Source organism: Ctenopharyngodon idella, chromosome 14 (genome assembly GCF_019924925.1).
Source record: "Ctenopharyngodon idella isolate HZGC_01 chromosome 14, HZGC01, whole genome shotgun sequence".
Classification (NCBI taxonomy): Eukaryota; Metazoa; Chordata; class Actinopteri; order Cypriniformes; family Xenocyprididae; genus Ctenopharyngodon; species Ctenopharyngodon idella.
The window spans coordinates 3,990,807-4,012,940 of NC_067233.1; the positions used below are offsets into that span (position 1 = coordinate 3,990,807).

At 36.8% G+C, this 22,134-nt stretch overlaps 1 protein-coding gene across 5 annotated transcripts; it reads right to left on the reverse strand.

The window, feature by feature from the left end:
- Positions 1 to 11,952: 11,952 nt before the first annotated feature.
- Positions 11,953 to 21,496, reverse strand: slc26a2 (solute carrier family 26 member 2). Of its 5 annotated transcripts, none has more exons than XM_051860428.1 (6): positions 21,181 to 21,496; positions 18,301 to 18,380; positions 18,073 to 18,172; positions 15,818 to 16,423; positions 14,994 to 15,733; positions 11,953 to 14,092 (listed from the first exon to the last, which is right to left on the reverse strand). In XM_051860428.1, the coding sequence occupies exons 4-6, from the start codon at positions 16,403 to 16,405 to the stop codon at positions 13,318 to 13,320; spliced, it is 2,103 nt and encodes a 700-aa protein (XP_051716388.1). In that variant the 5' UTR covers positions 16,406 to 16,423; positions 18,073 to 18,172; positions 18,301 to 18,380; positions 21,181 to 21,496; the 3' UTR covers positions 11,953 to 13,317. The 5 variants fall into 5 exon arrangements, with proteins under 5 accessions (XP_051716388.1, XP_051716386.1, XP_051716387.1 ...); XM_051860426.1 differs by having other exon boundaries at positions 18,301 to 18,415; XM_051860427.1 differs by having other exon boundaries at positions 18,301 to 18,484.
- Between the last annotated feature and the right edge of the window lie 638 nt (positions 21,497 to 22,134).

The following is a 22,134-nucleotide window of genomic DNA, read 5'->3' on the forward strand; positions in this document are numbered from 1 at the left end:
TCCTTGATGACTGATTCATTCCATCACAGGCTCATTAAAACGTCAGGTAGGGAATTACTGTGCAATAGGGCCTCATTGTGGACAAGTAAACCTGCAGTCAAGTGACAACATAGGGCTACTTGGAATACTTGTCTACAATAGTAATCAAGACGATTACAATGTATTGGGGAAAAAAACACTCTTACTCTTATTACTTCTGAGATTTAATTCTTTGAAACTGCTGGATTCTCTGTGGTTCGGAAACATTTAATTAAGCAATAAGTTAAAAGTGGCCATTCTGTATTGTGCATATATATATATATATATATATATATATATAATAGTAACATTTTGCTATGGATTCTGCTGCAAATGGTAAATGGTAACTGTCTCAGTGTAGTGGATTTTAACATGACTGGAACACTGTATTTACCGATCAGGACCAAAGCCAGAAACCAGGGCTATCCATTTTATAATTTCAGCAATTTAACTGCCCAATTAACAAAGTATTTAAATGTTAAATGAACATCGCAAATGAAATGTCCCCATTGATGAAACAAACACAATTTGTGTAGTCAAAATGGTGCGATTAACCCACACAATTAACCCGCAGGACCACCATTTTGTAGGCTGTAGTGTGCTTAGTCATTGCTACCAGAATAATTTTCTCATTATTGCAAAGCAGAACAGAGTCTGACACCAATTTACCTGATATAAAAGTTTTGGAAAGGCCCTCAGTATGACCTTACTGAAGACCTAAAGTTAACTTTTTGAAATCATTATAAGTGAGACCTTAAAACACCTAGGACACTTAATATTTTACACCATATCTAGATTATTTCTTACAAAAAAAAAAAAAAAAAAAAAAAGGATGAGAATAACATGTGAAATTGTTCATCTTAAAGGGTTAGTTCAACCAAAAATGAAAATTCTGTCATTAATTACTCACCCTCATGTAATTTCAAACCCATAAAGACCTTCGTTCATCTTCAGAACACAAATTAAGATATTTTTAATGAAATCCGAGCGCTTTCTGTCCCTCCATAGACAGCTACTCGACTACCACTTTCAAGCCCAGGAAAGGCAGTAAATACATCATTAAAATAATCCATTTGACTCCAGTGGTTTAACCTCAGTTTTATGAAGTGACTGGAGTGCTTTGTTTGCAAAAAAAAAAAAAACATAATTTACCACTTTATTTACAAAATATTAACCTTGTGCGTTCGCGAAACAAAGACTGCATGCATCGTGGTGCTCTCGTGAATGCGCACTGGAGATTAATATTTTATAAATAAAGTGGTAAATTGGCTGTCAATGGAAGCACAGAAAGCTCTCAGATTTCATTAAAAAGATCTTAATTTGTGTTCTGAAGATGAATGAAGGTCTTACAGATGTGGAACAACATAAGGGTGAGTAATTAATGTCAGAATTTTTATTTTTGGGTGAACTAACCCTTTAAACACTTTTTTATATATAATTTTTTTTTATATTCATCTCAAAAGAAAATACTTTGAGTTTCACATAAAGAAAATCTATGATAATTAAGTTTTTGATTCAGACTACATCGACTTATCCCCATCTGCGAGAGCCATTAATACTGTGATTTCCTCATAATTAATATGTTTGTGCGAAGTGCAGGCGTCGCATGCCCTCACTTCAAATCAATGTGTTACACCAAAAGTGCTGTGACAGATCTGGTTTCGGCTGTCCGGATCAAATCGGCCTTATTGAGGGGATGGATTGTGAGATTTGTCATCCCATTTTTTCCATGTCATATTCATTCTCAGAGGCAGAAAGCATGTTTGTCGTTGTAAGGGGATCAAAGCCAGAGGCTTCTGGCTGCATTGACGTGTGTAAAGACTAAAGAGAGCCTCCAATCTGGCAGCTCAGACCACCTGTTAAGGTTATGGATTCATTTCACAGGATGTGACTTTTATGAGCCAGGGAGAGACTTCATAAGACTGAATAATGATGTTTTACATCAAGCAGTCTAATGGACCGTGACAGTGAGTCATACAACAACATAAACAGTGAGTGACTGTAACTTTGACCAAAGGATCAGTAATTCAGCCACTAAAGTGCCACAGTTTGTCACTTTCTCTTTGATAAGACTGAGAGCCACTTAACAAATCTGTGCACTGTGAAAAGTATGTTTTTTGATGCTGTAGATAAAGCCCATTCCATTTTTTTTTTTTAAGTTTTTTTCTCCCTCTTTTTTTTTTTTTTTTTTTTGAATTTGTTGTATTCAAAATCCATCATCCATTATTATTGCCTGTATATTATCAATATCTGCCAATAACATGTATAAAGAACAGCATTTGTGTAAAGATCATAGTTGACAGAAGCTAACAGACATGGACGTTTGATTTCATTAAGAATGTAAGTCAACTGTTTTTCTATTTTTTACCGAACAATCTTTATGTAAAAGACAAGACCAGATGCCTTCGAGAATTTCAGGACAAAACATGTTAGGATGTGTTATCCCAGAGTGGTCAACCAAATTTTCATTACTGGAACATGGACTACAGATACCAGTAAATGGCAATAAACTTGATGACGATAATCTGTTTAACAGCTGCTCTAAATCCCAGAGCTCAACAACATCTTCACCCAGCTGATAATAGCTAAAACATCAAGACTTCTTCAGCCAATGACCATATTCTTGCCTAAAACTTAGCCTGTGCAGATATGCGTGGACGACTTTTCCAGGAAGAAATGTTGACATGGAAAGCTGCTGGATCACGACCACTCTAATAAAATCAATCTCTCATCCTGATATGAGCTTGACTCTTGCCCTGCAACTGACTGAACTGTAGAAAGGAGTCACGATGTATTTTTCTAGATAATTTAAACCACATCTGAGACGTGCTGCTTCTTTGTTTAAGATTGACTTCCCTAAACTTCTTCTTCTTTTTTTTTTTTTTTTTTAAGTTAATTGCAAATTTACAAGACAAGGAAAATCCCAACATCACAATCATAAAAAATAGTAAAACAAAACAAAAATAGTAAAACAAAATACAAAAACAGTAAAACAAAGCTAAAACAGAACAAAAACAGTAAAAAAAAAAAAAAAAACCGCAAAACTAAACTAAAAACAGAACAAAAACAGAAAAACTAAATTATAAAAGAAAAAAACAGTAAAACAGAACAAAAACAGTAAAAAAACGAACAAAAACTGTAAAACTAAACTAAAAACAGAACAAAAACAGTAAAACTAATCAAAAACAGAACAAAAACAATAAAAGTAAACTAAAACGAAAAAAAAGTAGAACTAAACTAAAAATAAAACAAAAACAGTAAAACTAATCAAAAACAGAACAAAAACACTAAAACTAAACTAAAAAAAGAGAAAAAAACAGTAGAACAGAACAAAAACAGTAAAACTAAACTAAAAAAGAAAAAAAACAGTAGAACAGAACAAAAACATTAAAACTAAACTTTAAAGAAAGTACAAAAACACTAAAACTAAAGTTTAGTTTTAATGTTTTTGTTCTTTTTTAGTTAATTTTACTGTTTTTGTTCTTTTTTAGTTAATTTTACTGTTTTTGTTCTTTTTTAGTTTAGTTTGACTGTTTTTGTTCTGTTTTACTGTTTTTGTTCTTTTTTAGTTTAGTTTTACTGTTTTTGTTCTGTTTTGTAGTTTAGTTCTACTGTTTTTTTCTTTTTAGTTTAGTTTTAGTGTTTTTGTACTTTCTTTAAACTAAAAAAGAACAAAAACAGTAAAACTAAACTAAAAACAAAACAAAAACAGTAAAATTAAACTAAAAAAGAACAAAAACAGTAAAACTAAACTTTAAAAAAGTTTAAAACAGTAAAACTAAACTAAAAACAAAACAAAAACAGTCAGGCCTGCTTTCACAGACAGGGCTTATATTAAACCAGGATTAGGCCTTAGTTCAGCTTTTATAAATGTGCCTTAAAAACATTACTGATCTGCATCTTGAGACAAATCAATGGCACTGACATATTTTAAGATCTGTCAGTGCAAGTTACATTCAGTTAAAACAGCTCAAACCTTGTCTGTGAAACCAGAGGGTAAAACTAAACTAAAAAAAAAAGAAAAAGAAAAAAGAAACAAAATAAATCAAAATAAGTACAAACTAAAAGACAATGAGCAGGACATAAAATACTGCTTCAGTCTTCCCATTGTTTCTGCATTTTTTTCCCACTGTGGATAAAATATTTACCCATTATAAGTGCCTCATGTAAACAAGATCAGAAACTGGAAGATTCTAATTGTTCGTGCAAAGATTACAATTATGAACTGAACAAAGGTGCAACACTCACTCTTACAGCGCTCTAACTTTATTAATTAAAAAACTTGACGTTCAGCCATCCAAGGCCTTCATCAGATGGAGAAAGACTGACTGACTCTAATTTTCAGCAGCTTACTTTATATAATTTCTCTCAGCGCTCTCACTCTCAGCAGCTGTTGCACTCAAGCCAGTGCCAAGAGCATGCCAGCTGGAGAACTCAGCGGTCACATGAGACTCTCGGTGCGAGTCCTCCTACTGCTGCTGGCCACGGCCTTCTTCGGAGAGAGAGACAAGGGGACAGAACGGGAACTCGGATTTGCCCATATTGAACTGTGAGGTCCTAACACAGACAGACGGCGGGAAATCCCATTGGGAAGATGGGAGAGCTGGCCTTGAACTGGCCAAACAAAACTAGTTCATCCGCTGGCCCTCAATGAGGAGATAAACAGAATAATTGGCAGAGGGGCGGTCACCTGGCATCTGCCATCATGAGCTCACCCAGACTGCCTGAACAGTCAATGGCTTCATCTTAAATTGCTCTAGAGGGATTATTGACCTCTGTGCCAATCGAACAGAGGTCGCAGTGGGTCTCTGCTCTGTGACACTGTAGCACATTCAGTCCTGTATGCAGAAGTACATGTTCCTAAAATCTTAATATATTTGATAAAATATTACACACAATATTTAAAGATATCATATTATGTATGATTATATATTTATATATACCATATATTTCTGAATTTATATCTGTAATTGAAATGTTTCAAACCCATTTTTGTTATATATCTTTAACTAACAATAAATGTCCTCAATGTCGTCATCTTCCAGGAAGTGGCAAACACTTTAATAATAAGGTTTTATTAGTTAACATGAACTAACAATAAACAATACTTCTACAGCATTTAAAATCTCAACATTTACTAAAACATTATTAAGTTGTATCTGTTATAGTTACTTTGCTGTGAACTAACGTAAATATGAACATTTCTATTAAGTAAAATTCACAAAGATTAATAAAATGCTGTTTTCTATGTTAACTCATTTTTAGTTCATGTTATTAACTAATGTAACCTTATTGGAAATTGATAAACCGCATGATTTTGTCAGGAAATCAACACTACAGACATCAGTAAGTATAAGCATTACCAATAAATTTGATTAATTCTGTGATGTTTTGTGATTTGTTTGGTTTATCTAACTCAAAAACTTATATTTTATTTATTTTTAATTATTTATTTTTGGTCTAGGGGTATGATTCTCGCTTGGGGTGTGTGAGGTCCCGGGTTCATATCCCGGACGAGCCCCCAATTGTTACGTTTATTTATTTTAATTGTTTTTCAAACAGTGTTAGTGGATTCAGAAAGTTTTCATACCCTTTCATTTGTTTTCACATTTTATTATGTTGCAGCCTTATGCTAGCATGCTTTACAAAAACATTTGGAGTCCTTGTTACAGTGTAATTATACACTTAATTACTGAGTAATAATAATTAACTACATTAACTTACTATAGGATTAGGACTTGGTTTAGTGTTAATTGTATGTAATTTATGCATGCATAATTTACTGTTATTACTACAGTAAGTACATTCACATCAATCTACACTCTATAACCCATAATGACAAAGCAAATCCCAGATTTTTGATAACTTTGCAAATTTATTAAAAAGAAAAAGTGCAGGACACTATAGTTCATTTATGTAAGTGAGGATAGCAAAATAAAGTAAACTGTGACATATTTTACCCAAAAAATCTTCATACAGTGGACTACCAGTAAAATTGATAAAAAAATTTGGAACCAAAAATTATTCAGACACTTTGACCTGACCATGTTTTGTTTTTTTTAAATGGCCGATTGTTTAGCTAGATAAGACCCTTATTCCTTGTCTGGGATGGTGTAGAGCTCTTTGAAGCTGCACTGAAACTGACATTTGGACCTTCAACCCGTTGGAAACTGTTGAAGTCCACAATATGGAGAAAAATCCCGTAATGTTTTCCTCAAAAACCTTAATTTCTTTTCGACTGAAGAAAGAAAGACATAAACATCTTGGATGACATGGGGGTGAGTAAATTATCAGGAATTTTTAATTCTGAAATCCTTTAATAATCCTTTAATATTTAGCCCCTTTCCTCAGTACTTAGCTGATGCATCTTAGGCAGCAATAACTCAAATCTATGCAAGAAGCTTCACACTCCTCAATATGGGGATTTTCTGATAGTGTAGGGTGTCAGTTTGAAATGAATGAAATTCAATCTGACACCCTCAACTAATTCTCACAGAGCACAGCTAACTTTAGCTTTTTATTTCCATTTCCGTCTAGTTTGGCATCCTTTTCATTTCCGTGCCATTGTATATTTTAAGTTGCTGAGTTTGAGCAGAGTATAGTTATGAAAGTCTGACATATCCTTTTATAGAAACACTTCCTTAAATTGCAACACAAGCATATTCATACATTTTTTAAGTGACAGAGTTCAAAAGGTGACCCAGCAGGCCAGCAGTCTGCAGGACTGCAATATACCGAGCAGTATTTGTTACAAGGAGCCCAATAGACAATTTTTGCATAAAATACAAAAAAGAAAATGATGTGCTTGTAATTTGAACAGAAACTCTACAAAAAAAAAAAAAATGATGGTCTTGCTGTAAAGCCACAAAGCAAAGAGTCTAAAGCAGACGTCGGTGTTCTTCCAATTATGTAGATTCAGCATTCAGCAGGAAATGAATAGAGATGCCAATAAACTTTCAGAGCTTTATGTCTATGCAAATGTATTTACAGCAATGCATACAGAATCCCACGTCTTTACGTTTATTCCAAGAACTGTTGAATACTGAGTTGAGAACTACTGGAACAAAGTTAATCTTTTCTCTTTACCCTTAGCTTATGTAGTATTTCAAGACCGTTTCTTATTGATTGGAGGAAATGAGGCACAGGGAAGAGCTTTCATATGAATAAACGTGAAATGAGCTCAAATGGAGATGGCAGATGCTTTTACTTATGCCCTGAGGTGGGAGATTTAAGCTGCTGAACTGATGACCGATAATTAATGGCACAATTACACTTCATTAAAGCGACGAGATTCACAGCAAATGAGAGTCCAATCAATACAGAGACAGTTCTTTAGGAACACACTGTTTATTACAGCAATAAGGACTCATTTTTCATTGTCATATTAATCATGATCAGGGGCGGAGTGAGGGGGTTGCTTCTGGGGCTCCAGCTCCAAATGTTTTATCAAAAGCCCCAAATCTTGTAGGTTTCTTAACGGTTTAATACCGCTTTTCCGCAGTATCAGTACACCGATACCAGCTGCGTTTTAGCTCTCTTTCTTCTCTCCAGCTTGTCTCATTCAGCGTTTCGGTGTTATTCAACTATAGCACATTTGTCAGCTAAACATTCATAATTACATTTTTAAACACAAGGGTTGGATTTGTCCATTTTTGACCCGATCATGGGTTGAAACAACATTTTTTTAGAGTGTACTGCATGGAGCTCTTAATTTTGAACTCTTAAAGTGCACCAAATTGATAAATTTAACTTTAAAATTCACCTCCAGACCCCATAATCTCTCAAAATCCTGTGGGAAACACTGTTTATTTGATTAACTTTATTCCAGCATAGTAAAAAAAAAAATGTTTTTATGTTAGTAAAGATGTTTTATGTAACTTTAAATTGTTACATCAGACCATTTTTGCATCTTTAGGTGTCAGGAGTGAAAAAATGACATCCTCAAATGTGTTGTGTTATGGTTTCAGAATAATGAAGAGTTCATATAGCTGCCATAACTGTGGGGAAAATGTCCCCATACCATCTAGATCTGGGCTAAGCCCTGAATGTTTACAATGTCCCTGGTTATGATTGTGGACAAACAAATTCTATAACTCTGTGATTTTGTGTACTACAGCTGTTGTCATACAAATTATTGTTGACACTTTTTATGAAGCATGTAGGCATTTAGGCGTAATGCTGCAGTATAATACATTATAGTTGATTCATAATATTAAAAATAGCCTACAAGGTTAAAATCATTGAGTCATTCATTCAACCTGTTCGGCGAAAAGCGATGATTCATTCATGAATTATACCACAATACACAGGGGATACGGTTAGTTCTGCTTTGATTTGGTTTGGAAATATTTACATTGGCAGAAAAAAATGCACAGAACTGGTGATATTGAGTCCAAAATGTATATTACTCCATATTAGCCTAACTATTAGCACTTTGACTTGTGTGATATTCCTTAAATATATGTGGTTAAAATTATTTATTTTTAGGAACATTGAACTGTTTGAAAAACACAATATGTTGTGATAGTTTCATCCTTACTATTATACAAAAGTTCACACTTACAAATAAGTCAGAGTAAATGCGTATTTGGCGTGCTGTCCGAGGAGAGGGCTCCGAGTGCGGTATTTGGCCCGCACCCAGAGTAATCCCCCGTATTCCTGGCTGTGGAACCAGCCAAGAGTGAGGAGTCGGGGTGGTGGAGAGATGATGAAAACTGTCGAGGAACACAGGTGAGTTGACTGAGTATAGCCTATAGGCCTATATAGACCTACTCTCATGCTGATAAGATTGGACGTGTTAATTGCTGATGACATTGATTGGATAGATCATTTACACGTGCGCCTTCCGAACTTTGCTAATGAAACATCGGCTGCATCCGAAAACTTAGGCAGCTGACTTGTTGCCTTACTGCCCTGTCAGGCAATGACTTTGCAGGCAGCGTTTGCACACAAAGGCACCTCACAAAACTGATTTCGCACAGACTTCTGAGGCAGCGTAACGGTTTAATGATCTACAGCTAAATAGCGTGAGCTTTGGTGATAACTAATCAAATATAAAAGTACTACAATAGTAATTTCTCGCTAGAAATTACATCAAAAGTGAGAAAAAAAGGTCAAAACATACACAAACTGACCACCAACCGCAACTTTCAGACGCCATCTTTACTAGCTCAACTGTCACAGAATGGAAAGCATGGGATTGTGGGATATCAAAGGCAGCGAAGGATACATCTATGCTGCCTTCAAAAATCGATCAGATGAAGGTATCTCAGGAGACAGGAAAAGCGAAGCTAATTTGAATTAGGACTTGCCTTGATGCCTTCCTACCTTGGCATGCGTCCTCCGAAGGCAGCATTTTCCAGTTTTCGGATGTAGCCATCATGTTGATATACTGCATTCCAAACGAGGTTGGAGGTGGGAATATCCCAAATTACATGTCTCACTTTAGACCTTGGTGAGGTCCAGGCAATCAGACGTCACGTTCACACGTTGACCACATAATGTCGCCACAACACAACGAGAGAATATCGTGTTTTTGTGTAACTTATGGCAAAAACAGAATAAAAACAACATAAAATCGCTGACGAAAAGCAAAAACGAAGGTATTATTACATAAACTTAATTCTAATAATATTATGGTTTGTTTTTACGTTTATGCTCGTTGGAAGCAAGACTTGCCGACATCTTGGAAGTGGCGTAAAATGGCGCGTCTCGCAGAGGTTGATCGATGTACCACGATTTCACAGGTCGAATGTCCGACATTGAATGGCTTCCAGACGTTATTTCCAAGAACGAGGTGGGAAAATCAAAGATGTTCACTATATGTCAAGAGCAGGGACACATTTGTGTGCAGTTTGTTTTGTGATTTCAATGGAACGAACAACATTAGTCTCCGCAACGGTTAGCGATAGATTAAGCACTTGTCTGTGCACGAGCCACCGCCATTGACAACAGCGGGAACGAGCACTGATTTCAAAAACAACACATTCCAGCATCATAACGCCTCTTATGTTAACGACGAAATTAATACTCTGCTAGTCAACTAGAGATATTTAATTTGTATTCGACACATCACTGCGAAATGTTTCAAAAAGTGGTGGGTACAATATCACCCCAGGCAAAACGTGGTGAGGACATGTCCCACCTATAAATATATGCATGCTTTAAAGTAGGCTAAGTGTTGCCAAAAATATTTACGTAATTGCTAAATAATGATGTTACAAATTAAATTACAATAATAAAAAAACGCTTATCTGTAGTGCCTTTTTGAATTTTAACACAGGTTGTGTATTCATAGGCCTCGTCCTTGTCAAAATCCCGATGAAAGAACAGACAGCTGCTGTCTCCTCTGCCATCCTAACACCTGCTAATGTCATTGAGATGCTCCATGTCCTTTGAGACATCCTTTCTCTCTGGCTGCTTTGGAGATGTGACAAAAATAAAATATTTTTGACAGGAGACAAACTGGCCATAGAATCTAAAGGCATCATAAACTGCAGATGTGCTGCCATGCATAGTTCTCACGCCAACTTTCAGAGCACCCATATAAAAAAATTACCTGTCAGCAGCTGCATAAAACACTGGACTTTTAGTACATTTTCATCTGTGTTATACCATAAATCTGGGAGTTGGAGGTTTCTCAGCACTGATATGTCAGTATTTTCAAAGTTAAGGCAATAGTTCACCCAAAAATAAAAATTTTGACATAATTTACTCACCCTCATCCCAATCCATACCTGTATGTGTATATATATATATGTTTATGTTTTAGACATTTCTCAAAATGTTTTCTTTGTTCTGGTTTGGAACAGCGTGAGGGTGAATAAATGATGACAGAATTATCATTTTAGGTGAACTATCCCTTTAAAGACTACATGCATAACATGATCTGTGGCAGAACAATGCTGCACACTGGTGGTAGCTTTGAGTTAAAGCACCTTTAAGTATGCAATAAACGATTTTTCCCTCTCACACATTAAATTTCACTTTAAAAAAAATATCAATTCAGCAGATTGGCAGAGAAAGCAATATAATGCAATATAAAAGTAAAGCCAATTTTCGGTGATTTCTAATCAAAACAATGACAACAGTTTTCTGTAAACATTCACTTTATTTTGTATTAATTATAAGAATGATTATATTTGTAGAAAAAAAAATAAAAATAAGGATATAGGCTTCCCAGCAATATCCATGATCACAAACATACAATATGTAGTCATAGCTATTGTTGCATAGATATGGGAATACGTGGATTGTAGATATTTTAAGAACATAAAATACATCTGTAACAATTAAGTAAAGCCTGTGAGCTGATGCAGTAATTATAATACCAAGTAATTAAGATGCACAGAAACTAAAACAATCTAAATGCATTAAACACCATTAGAAATGTTTCAATAAATAAAGTATCACCATAGACACTGCGCAAGCCTATAACTACATAAATAGTTCCCAGTTTGCACTAAAAGGTTTAAATACACAATTCAATAGTATTTCTATTTGTGCTAGAATTCTATCAATGATACATTGCAAAAGCTCCAGCATTTTAGAAGGATCATCTGTATTCTGTTCAGATTCAGCCAAAAGAAAGACAGATTGTGTCAATTCCCTGAGCTTAGTACGCAGTAACAGTTGGATCATTCGGCTGTGTCTCCAGCTCCTTCAGACCTGCTCAACAGGTCAGACATGATGCCATTAAAATGCTTTACCTGAGCCCTCTTTACTCTCTACACAGAATGAAAGCTGAGTCATAGATAAAACCAGTATTTGGCCCCTTCAGCAAAGCCTTTAAAGAAAGCAAGGAGGCAAAAGTTACTCTGTGACTGCACAGTCACAGTGACAAGGCACGTCGGCACTCTGGTGCTTCTGCAGTTGAGGTAAACATCTGGTGACTGGGTGAAAGAGTTCAACTTGCATTCACTCAGACAACAATCGCTCAGTATATATACAAGCTTTATGGTCATTTAAAACTGCACAAGTACCCATAAAGCTGGGTAAATGTCACAAATGAGATTGTATAACACATAATTCTCACTGAATGAGCAACAAATCTAGAGTGGAAGGAGATAAGGAGTAGATATACAAGCTAGAGCTTGTCTAGCATAAACCATTTCTATGTAGAAAAATAGAGCCATTATATACTGAACTTTAGCTATTTAAATTAAGCAAAATGTGTTATAAAATGTGTAAATGTCATACATAATTTTTAAGATAAATGTCATGAGATACACAATGACCTACAGTTAACAGTGTTTGAACTTCTATTTAAAGGCCCTTAACAATACAGCACATCTTTTTCTTTCAATACCAGTTTTGTTGAAACAGATGTGAACAGATGATTGTCTATCCATTTCAGAACCTTAAAGAGATAGTTCACAAACAAATATTTTAAAAAAATGTTTGAAAAATTATGCATACTGTTTTGGACCCCATTGACTTTCACTGTATGGACAAAAATACTGTTCTTTTATGTTCAACAGATGATATAACGTCACAACATGTGGGTTGTAAACAATGACAGAATTTTCATTTTTGGGTGCACTATATAATTCTGAAAGGCTGGCCCACACTAAAAGACTTAAAATCTTATCAGATTTTCAAAATATGAGAGACCACAAACATGACGATAAATAAATCATAGATTTAGCGGTTTTGTTACTATAGTGTGTGGAGTGCCGCGACGTGACCAAGACAGCAGGCCACACACCAACAGATTTCATTCACACACAACCAGTCCCGACTGTGAACATGAGAAATCTCGCAAAATCTCTTTGCAAAATGACTTTACAGTAAACAAAAATGGTAGACGACTGGCAAGAAGAAATGGCGATAATAGTGTTTGGACTGCTTTTTGCAGACAAATTCACAGAAAAAAAAAAAAAAAAAAAAAAAGGTTTGGATGAAGTAGTGTTATGCTTCCATCTTTCATCAGCTCACTTTGTGATTGGGTATCCTTTCGTTCCACGTGACAATCTACAGAGTGTCCACAACAGGATTTCTGATCTTAAATATTCAACATGTTGTATATTTACGATTTGAGATCGGTGTGGCCTCGACATTCTTCCGAGCAGACCCAATCACACTTAACACACCTCACACCACAGAAAATCTGATAAGATAATCTGTAGAGAACCATCAAGATACTCGGGACTTTACCTAGGATTGTCAGAAAGGGAGAATTGGGCCCAATTATCTTGTAGTGTGTGGGTGCCTTTAAATTTAAATCTCTATATAATGCCAAAACATACAAATATTAAATGCAAAGACAACTTTGTTTACAAATCAATGCATTACAAATTATTACACAACGGTGTCACAATCACCATTCTGTGACTTCAAACTTTGGGCATAAGCGATGGCATCACCAACAGTGTGAAACTTTATTTCTTTGGTCCCTTTCTTTGGGTCATAGTAGCCTCCCCTTCGCAAGGAATCAGTGACGGAGGTGTTGCATTGTGCCAAAAGTACATTGACTCCCAGCTCCTTGTAGTCCTTGCATACCTCTTTCAAAGCATTGACTCCAGCAGTGTCCAGAAACAGCACTGGACTGCAATCTATGACCAATGTGTGTAAACTGGTGTGCTCTAGCAGATACACATTGGTGGACACATCCATCTCTTGCTTCTGGTCTTTAACACCTTGTTTCTGATTCTTTTGCTTCTCTAGTTTCCTACGCCTGGCCTTCTCTTTAAGTGGATCCAGTCCCACACTGCGGTACAGTGACTTCTTAAACAGAGTTTGGTTGGCGTAGTAGATGGGAGCCTCGTATCGGAAAACAGCCACTCCTGGTTGGGTCTGAAGGCCCTTGTAAGACCCAATGTCCTCAAAGAGCTCGCGGTCCCCTGCTTGGCCCAGCTGAAGGACTTGGGCAGACTGGGTTCGGCCTAGCACAAAGAACGCAGAGACCAGAACTCCAACCAGCAGACCTAGCTCAGTGTTCACTAGTGCTGATGCAGACATGGTAACCAGCCAGATGATAGTGTCCACACGGTTGACACGCCACATTTGGGGAATGTCCCCAAACTTTCGCAGCGCCCCACGGAGGTTGACGACTATGATGACGGCCAGAACACATCTGCAGAGTTAAAGAGGATGCAATTAGGAGAAGTATAGTGGAAATACACATAATTTCAACATAAAAATGGGACTGGGTGTGAATATAATTGATATAATTTCCTATTTCATTTTTTTCCTCCGTTCAAGACGCCAAACTGAGATACTGTGCAGACATCTAAATGATTGTTTATCTCTGTAATATGTACTGTAATATGACTTTTTAATGAATTTTAATTTTAATGAATTTTATGAAATTATCTTTGTAATATGGGATTGTTTGTTGGCTGGTTCAATCGACGAGCCTTCTAAGAACCACTTTTCCACAGGCTAGAGAGCCACCACAGAGCCAGGTCTTATGTCACTCTATACATCTCATCGTTCCCAGCAACGCTAGTGCAGCAGCGCCAAACATACACACCAGGCTTGTTTGAGAATGCATCGGCTTCTTGCAGACCAATCGGCGCATGACATCAAAGCACTGCGAGAGCGATCCAAAAGCACAAGGAGTCGTATGCTCTCCAAACACTCCCGCGGCACTCTGATATCACACGCCGATCGGTCCGATGCATCTCGAACAAACCTTCCATCAACAATGGCTTTGTGAACCGACATCGGTCACAGTAACCCCGCCCCCAGCGCAAGTGGTTCTTACTTCTAGACCAGCAATGTTTTGGTGCTACTTACGAACCACTTTTCCTGGTTCAGAGCTGGTGCTTTGGGTGTCGAAAGACAAAGAAGTGATTTGAAACTAGGCTCTTGCTATGAACCAGCACTCAAACTGCCTTGGTGGAAAAGGGGCATGTATGAATAAATTGCATTTTAATGTAATTTTTTTAATAAATTAATAGATCTTAACTCTTCCTACATTGACAATTTATTACCAAGTTTATGCAAGTGAAACTGACACAATTTATACGTACTTCTGCAATGAGTAGAAGAGAGGTGCAATAACAAGCAGGACGAGCAGCAGCACTAGAGCGGTCACCAACCCCGAGACCTGAGTCTGGCAACCAGTGGACTCCTTCACAAGAGTTTTGGTCAAGGCGGCGCTGGTCGTGAAACAACGGAAGAAGGAAGGAATGATATTACAGAACCCAATGGCATACATCTCCTGGTTAGGGTCCACCATATAACCATGCTTCTTGGCAAACATCTCGGACAGAGACACAGTAATGGCGAAACCAACAATGGCAATCGAGAATGCATCGATGGCAATATTGGGTATGAGAGACCAGTTCGGAAGCTGTGGCGGCATAAAGCCCGTGGGAATGTTGCCGGCTACATCCGAGCCATAAGTTTCCTTGAACTTTCCAAAATGGGAGGCTAGAGTAGCAGCAATGACCACAAAGAGCTCAAAGGGAATAGGGGCCTTGAGCTTAGCCTTGAAGCGGTCATTGAGCTCTTTTGTGGGTACAAGTACAAGCAAGCAGATCACGCTTGTTACGAGGTCACATACGTTGGTATGACCTAGATTCTTCAGCAGAGAGACCCAGGTTTTTATGAGCGAACCCCAGCCTTGGACACGAGGAAGGTGAAGCCCCAGAAAGTACTTTATCTGGGACGTGAGGATGGTGAGAGAGGCGCCAGTCGCGAAACCGCTCAACAGAGAGTCGGAGAGGAAGACAGAGACAAAGCCAACCTGTAAGAGACCCATTAACACCTGCAACCCAAGCAGAGCAAGACATTAATACATTTAGAGATTTCAAAAACTTAATAGAAGACTAATCTTGATAGATGGACCAACCTGGTAGACCCCTGCTGTGAAAGTTAAGGTTGCTCCCACCATGATTGCATAGCAGCTTCGGTCACAGATTGGACCAGTGCTGTTGTCCACAATTCCCATGATGGTCTGATTGGTGTCCGATGAGTATCCTGCCAGAGTAAGCTCCCTATCCACAACCTGTCCCACCAGAAGACATAAAACCCCAAACATCCCAACAGATATGTGCCTGGAGGTTCCCAGCAGGGCATAGATAATGCTGGCAAAGAAGGAAGTATAGAGCCCATAAATAGGGTCTTGTTCTGCCAGTAAAGAATAGGCGATGGACTGGGGAACCAACAGGATGCCGATGATAAGGCCAGACATGGCATCCCCAATGATCCAGTCTTTGAATTGATATCGCGGCAGCCATTTGATGATTGGGATGGAGTCTACGAGCAGGGCTTTGACTCGAGCAGAACTGCAGGAACACTTTTTTCCCACCTTCCTTCTCAACACCTCCTTCCATGGCACCTTGTCTTTTACACGCTCCTCTAAAAGGAAAGGAACATCTGACCCTGTCTTAGCATCATCCTCTGCTGATACACCATCACAGACCTCTTCAACTGGCATAATGTCCAGAAACTCTTACTGAAACAGGACAAAAAAAAAAGCACAATGATTAATTTGATTTAAAAAGAAAGCAGTTTGGATTACATATATAAATATAGAGAAAAGGGTGTAGCTTGGTTTTTGGAAATCTTAAGTATGATTACTATTGACTTGTGGATGGTGATTTAAGCCATTAAAATATCTTAAAACTAGTTAATTTAACTAATGCACCATGCTGGCATAAGATAGTCGTATGAACTTTTCTGATACTTTTTTTTTTTTTTTTAATTGGGAGTATCAATGCCAATAAACTACTCACTGCCAAAGAAATATATTAGAAGAAGTTAATGTCAGTACCAGTATCAGTACTTTACTATACAATCATTATTACACACATCCACTAAGACCTTGACTCTCTTAATCCATTAAAAAAACACTTCGTCATCAGAGAAAACAGATGGCAAATATTAGCACTCATTATGACTGTAGGAACAAAAATGCAAGAAGCATCTGTCACAGTCTTGCTACTTTGCCAACTAAAGGATTCAAAGTCTATTGGGATCTGCTGCATGTTTGTTCTTATCAGAGGCAACATTGGAACTAATTATATTTGGCTGCGATTTGGTTCACTTTACGTCAAAATTCACTCGGTAGTAACATATGAGGACCATAAAGGATTAATGATTATATAGAGCAGTAATAAATGTACTTTGGGTGACTTGTGAACTACTTAGCAGTACATAAATGGCATACATAGTACATAAACTGAGTATATTAACTATTTAGCTGGACTGTTTTCAGATATTGCAGATAGTGTAAATTGAAGTAATTTATCTTTTTGCATGCTCTCTATCACACTTATTATAATACTTGTCATAAAAAAAAATTAACTGAAGACACACACATTCCCAAAACTGTAAAGAAGATGTATTTTATTAAAGTATCTTGGTAACACTTTACAATAAGGTTTAATTTATGAACATTAGTTAAAGGGTTAGTTCACCTAAAAATGAAAATTCTGTCATTTATTACTCACGCTCATGCCGTTCCAGACCCTTAAGACCTTTGTTAATCTTCGGAACGCAAATTGAGATATTTTTGTTTAAATCAGAAGATCAACGAAGGTCTTACGGGTGTAAAACGGTGAAAATTTTTTCGGTGAACTAACCCTTTAACATGAACTAACAATGAGCAATATATAATCAACATTTTTTCAGTTTTTACTATTGCTCAATTTATTACTATTGTCTATTCTTATATCTTGTTATGTAGTGTTATTTACAATTATTTGTCTTTGTAGAAATCACATATCCCCAAGCAAAGTGCATAAAGACATAAGATCTTCAGACAGACTGGATGTGCCACAGTGATTCTAATTAATACAAATCAGCCTGATCATTAAGTACTTCCTCCAAGTCTGAAGCAGTAATTGCCGTGGAGATGCTGAAGATGTTCTTAGACCAGCGGAGCAGATAAGAAGTCCTGATGATGTCCTAAACAGTGAGTATAACCACCAGCCTGCTTGGAAAATGATGCCTCCCTCCAGCACTATAATCAACCTTCCCCAGCTGCAACAAATTTCTATCTGGAATCTTTAGTTTGAAATTTGTTGCCCATTTTCAATGGGAAAGTGCCCAAGCAACATCCCTCGGCAACATTGCTCAAAAAGTTGCCCTGTGTATCATCACCTTGAGGCACTTGACAAGCTCAGTGAGATTACATTCAATGGAAACTTGTGTCTTGTCAGCAAGTTCATCATCATTAAGGTTCCCACTTTTCCCTCTCAGTCTTAAAAAAAAACAAAACAAAAAAAACATTGAGTAACATTTAGGTTAGAACAGTTTGCAAGAGTGTGATTATAGTGATTATAAACACAATGAAGCTATAAAAGTGCAATTGTGAGTATATGAGTTTACCTATTCACCGTGATGATGTTTAATGTCTCAAACTCTGTTGTCCCTTTTTGCCACTTGTTAGCAATCATCCCTGCAGCACTCTATACATGTCGAGATACATTACTGGATCACGAAACTATACCAAATGCACAAGAAAAATCCAGCTTGTCCACTTGAGAAAGCAAAACACTTCACTCAGATCACACTGAGTGAATTTAGAAATCAATGCACAAAGAAATAAAAGTATCTTAAGTATCAACGCAATATTTTGAGAAGTATTGTGTTTGGTATATGATTGCTTTATTCAACGGTAATTTTGTCTTCTGTTTTAAAAGCTTGTTCACACCAACGCAAATGTTTGGCACAAAAATTCAATTCCATTTGTCTGTTCTGACCAATGCTCAAAAAACAGCAAAATGGGTTGAATGAAAATGCAGATTCACTCTCTGACAGTAGGTGGTGTTTTTATAAAAGCAGAAATACCCTGGTTACGCTGTGACACAAAGCACCACGTAACTTTACGTTTCGTTGCTTGTCACAGAGAAGAAAGGAAGTCAACAGTAGTTCCATGTTTTCAAAAGCTCAAATCCAGTTGGTTGGCCAGATTTCTTTGCAGCGCAACAGAAAAGATATTAGAACACTGTATTAAAAAAGAAATATATATATATATATATATATATATATATATATATATATATATATAAAAAGTTGCATTGACGGCATGCAAATTATCATGTCGATCTAAACAGATGCATTAAAGCCCAAACTTTTTACGTGTACTCGAGGGTATGTGTACAGTGTGAATGACACAAATTTTATCATCAGCACAGTATATGCGCACTAAACACATGCAGAATTGGTTTCTAACTGCAGCTTGCACAAACATTTTTTTTTTCAATAATTAGTTTATCCACCATGTATGGAAGCTTGTTTCCACCACGAAATAAAAAAGTAAATTGTTAACAAAGTCCCTTTAAAAAGTCATTTCACTCGGCGGCCATCTTTGAAACATCTCTTGGGCATGCAAGTGCAGCTCCTATCTCTTTGAATGGGGAAACATCAAATTCTCCAAAGATGTTTGCCAAGCTTTCGAATAAATTTCATATTTAAAAATCACCAATGAAATCTGACAACAACTGTCTTATAAATTTTGTTTCTAAACACTCAAATCACGACAAAAAACCCTGTATTTTTCAGGCTGGATCAAGCTAATGCGCATGCGCAGTCCTAAGTGAGCATCTCTATAGGAAGCGCGCGTCTGACTGTTTCTAGAGGAACCAGAGCTTCTAACGGCCGCTGCAGTAACGCCATGGCTTTACCAATCGCGATTGGCTCTTATTTAGAAGGCGGGACTTATTCCGCCATATTGCGCATTGCACTTTCTCCCATTCATAATAATACGAGTGATGCATCTTGTGTTATTCTATAGTCTTTGCCGGTTATTGTAACTTTTTAATATCACAATTCTGACTTTTTCTTACATTTGCGAGTTTACTATATCTCACAATTATGACTTTATTTCTTGCAATTCCAAGTTTAGATATAGACTGAGAGAAAAAAAAAAAAGTCAACATCGTGAGATAAAAAGTCAAAATTAACTTTTTTTATTTCGTGGCAGAAACAAGCTTCCATAACAAGGTGTCAACACTGGCCCGTGCCATTGTTTCACAGTCTGAAAAGAAACAGGAGACTTTTGTTCCTGAAATGCTGTGCGCTTGACTGAGTGCGTATGCTAAACCAACAGCTGATCCTTGAAATTAAAAAGTTTTATCACACCAAATTTTCACACCAAATATTTGTCCTGGTGTGAACAAGACAAAACATTTCCCTAATGAAATTAGGGAAAGGCATCATGAAAACACACTGTGTGATTTTATAGCTTTGAAATCATTCAACACCTATTGATTATTAACAATTACATGCAAATAGTATTTGTGCTGCACAACAGTGCCACATTTTTAAAGTCTATTAAAGTGCCCTTTTGGTTGGCACTTTGTGGTCAGATTGGCAGATGGGGCGGAAACTTGCGTCACTGTACATGATAACGTTCAGTCTGGGGCCACACACACAGCACAGGTCATGGTCTTTCGAAAAGAAAAGAAAAGAAAAGAAAAGAAAAAGAAAAGGTCATAAATCAGCCCATTATACATGTCAAATTGGCTCTCTGGACAGTACGTGAAAGTGGTTGACATCACCTTTAAATTATGAATTTATTTATTTTTTAAATCACATTTAGCCTATAAAACAATTGGTGTTAATTAGTGGTTTACATGCACCGATGATCTCATCTTCAAAGACTCCTTGAAATTCCGATGACGGCTGATCAAAGCGAAGTTTTGTTTACGCTAATCAGAAAAGCCACGTTGCAGAAAGCGCATTTTTATTTTATTTATTTATTTATTTATTTATTTATTTATTTTTAAGTTAAACAGTAATGTGGTGTGGCGTGACAAATCCAAAAAAAAAAAAAAAAAATCGCAGCATTCAAAAACCAATAGTTAACAAGGTGACATGCAAACTTTATAAACTTAATACTGTTTACTTGAGCCATTTCTCTCGCTCATATGAATGCTAGCAATTTCAACAAATGATACCAAACATTCATAAATAACAATCATGCACACATAAGATTAATACAGCATGACATCAATCCCAACATCCGCAAACTTAAACTTCTCGTATAATCGTCTAAAATGTATTAGAAGTATATGAAATACATTCATATATGAAAAATAACTAGCCTATATGAAAGAAACGACGTGATTTAACAGTGGTTTGTTTCATGCTCTGTGCTCTGACTTCATGAATGGCACTATTGAAAACAAAAATGCAACGTGTACAACTGACTCAAATACAGTATCCGCTGAAGGAAAAACTGCACGGATTGTGTCGAAAACTCACCTCAGCTCGTCTGCGCAAAGAAATCGTTTTATTTAGTCATTGTCATCCGGGGGGGAATTTAAATCACTCAAGAGTTTCGCCTGACTGGATGTAAGCTACAGATCTATAGCTACTTTCAGTTCAGGATCTATTCCGTGACATATGAAGCCATGCTAAGTTTGTAATATCACGTGGACAGCGAAAAGCCGTTACCACTGGTCACGTGACTGCTAATTCCTGGCTAGATCCAAAACCTGAAAACACTGCTTTCTTAGTAGTTTCTAAAGTTGACAGCACAACCCCACAAAGTTTCGAAACAGATCCTGCGTCCGGCTTGTGAAAATACTACGGCGAAGGCTTGGCTTATGAATATTAATTTTGTGCGCTCAGTATGTCGACCTGATTGGCCGAATTTTACTGCGCTGAAGGCTTGGCTCATGAATATTAATAAGACAAATTGACGCTACAGGAAGGCTTTCAAGCAACGTCAGCGCTGCCTATTTAATAGTCATAAGTTAAACCGTCGCAATAGTATGTTCATACATATTTAATTTACTGTCATCCAAGTCTAAATTAGAAATTCATATGATCTAATTTCAACTTCTTTGATTTATCTTATTGTCTGTCAGTAGAAATTAATTAGGGCAATAAGGGGTATAGAACTTAAAGGGTTAGTTCACCCAAAAATGAAAATTCTGTCATTAATTACTCACCCTCGTGCCGTTTCACACCCGTAAGACCTTCGTTGATCTTCGGAACACAAATTAAGATATTTTTGTTTAAATCCGATGGCTCCATGAGGCCTATAGGGAGCAATGACATTTCCTCTCTCAAGATCCATAAAGGTACTAAAAACATATTTAAATCAGTTCATGTGAGTACAGTGGTTTAATATTAATATTATAAAGTGACGAGAATACTTTTGGTGCGCCAGAAAAAAACAAAATAACGACTTATATAATGATGGCCGATTTC

What these genes read in the sequence shown, in the direction of transcription:
- slc26a2 (XM_051860429.1), bottom strand. Translation starts at nt 16,405, where the DNA reads ATGCCAGTTGAAGAGGTCTGTGATGGTGTATCAGCAGAGGATGATGCT. An exon ending in TCACAGCAGGGGTCTACCAG is followed by an intron (nt 15,734 to 15,817) that starts GTTGGTCCATCT and finishes CTTGGGTTGCAG; the next exon opens with GTGTTAATGGGTCTCTTACA. An exon ending in CTCTTCTACTCATTGCAGAA is followed by an intron (nt 14,093 to 14,993) that starts GTACGTATAAAT and finishes TTAACTCTGCAG; the next exon opens with ATGTGTTCTGGCCGTCATCA.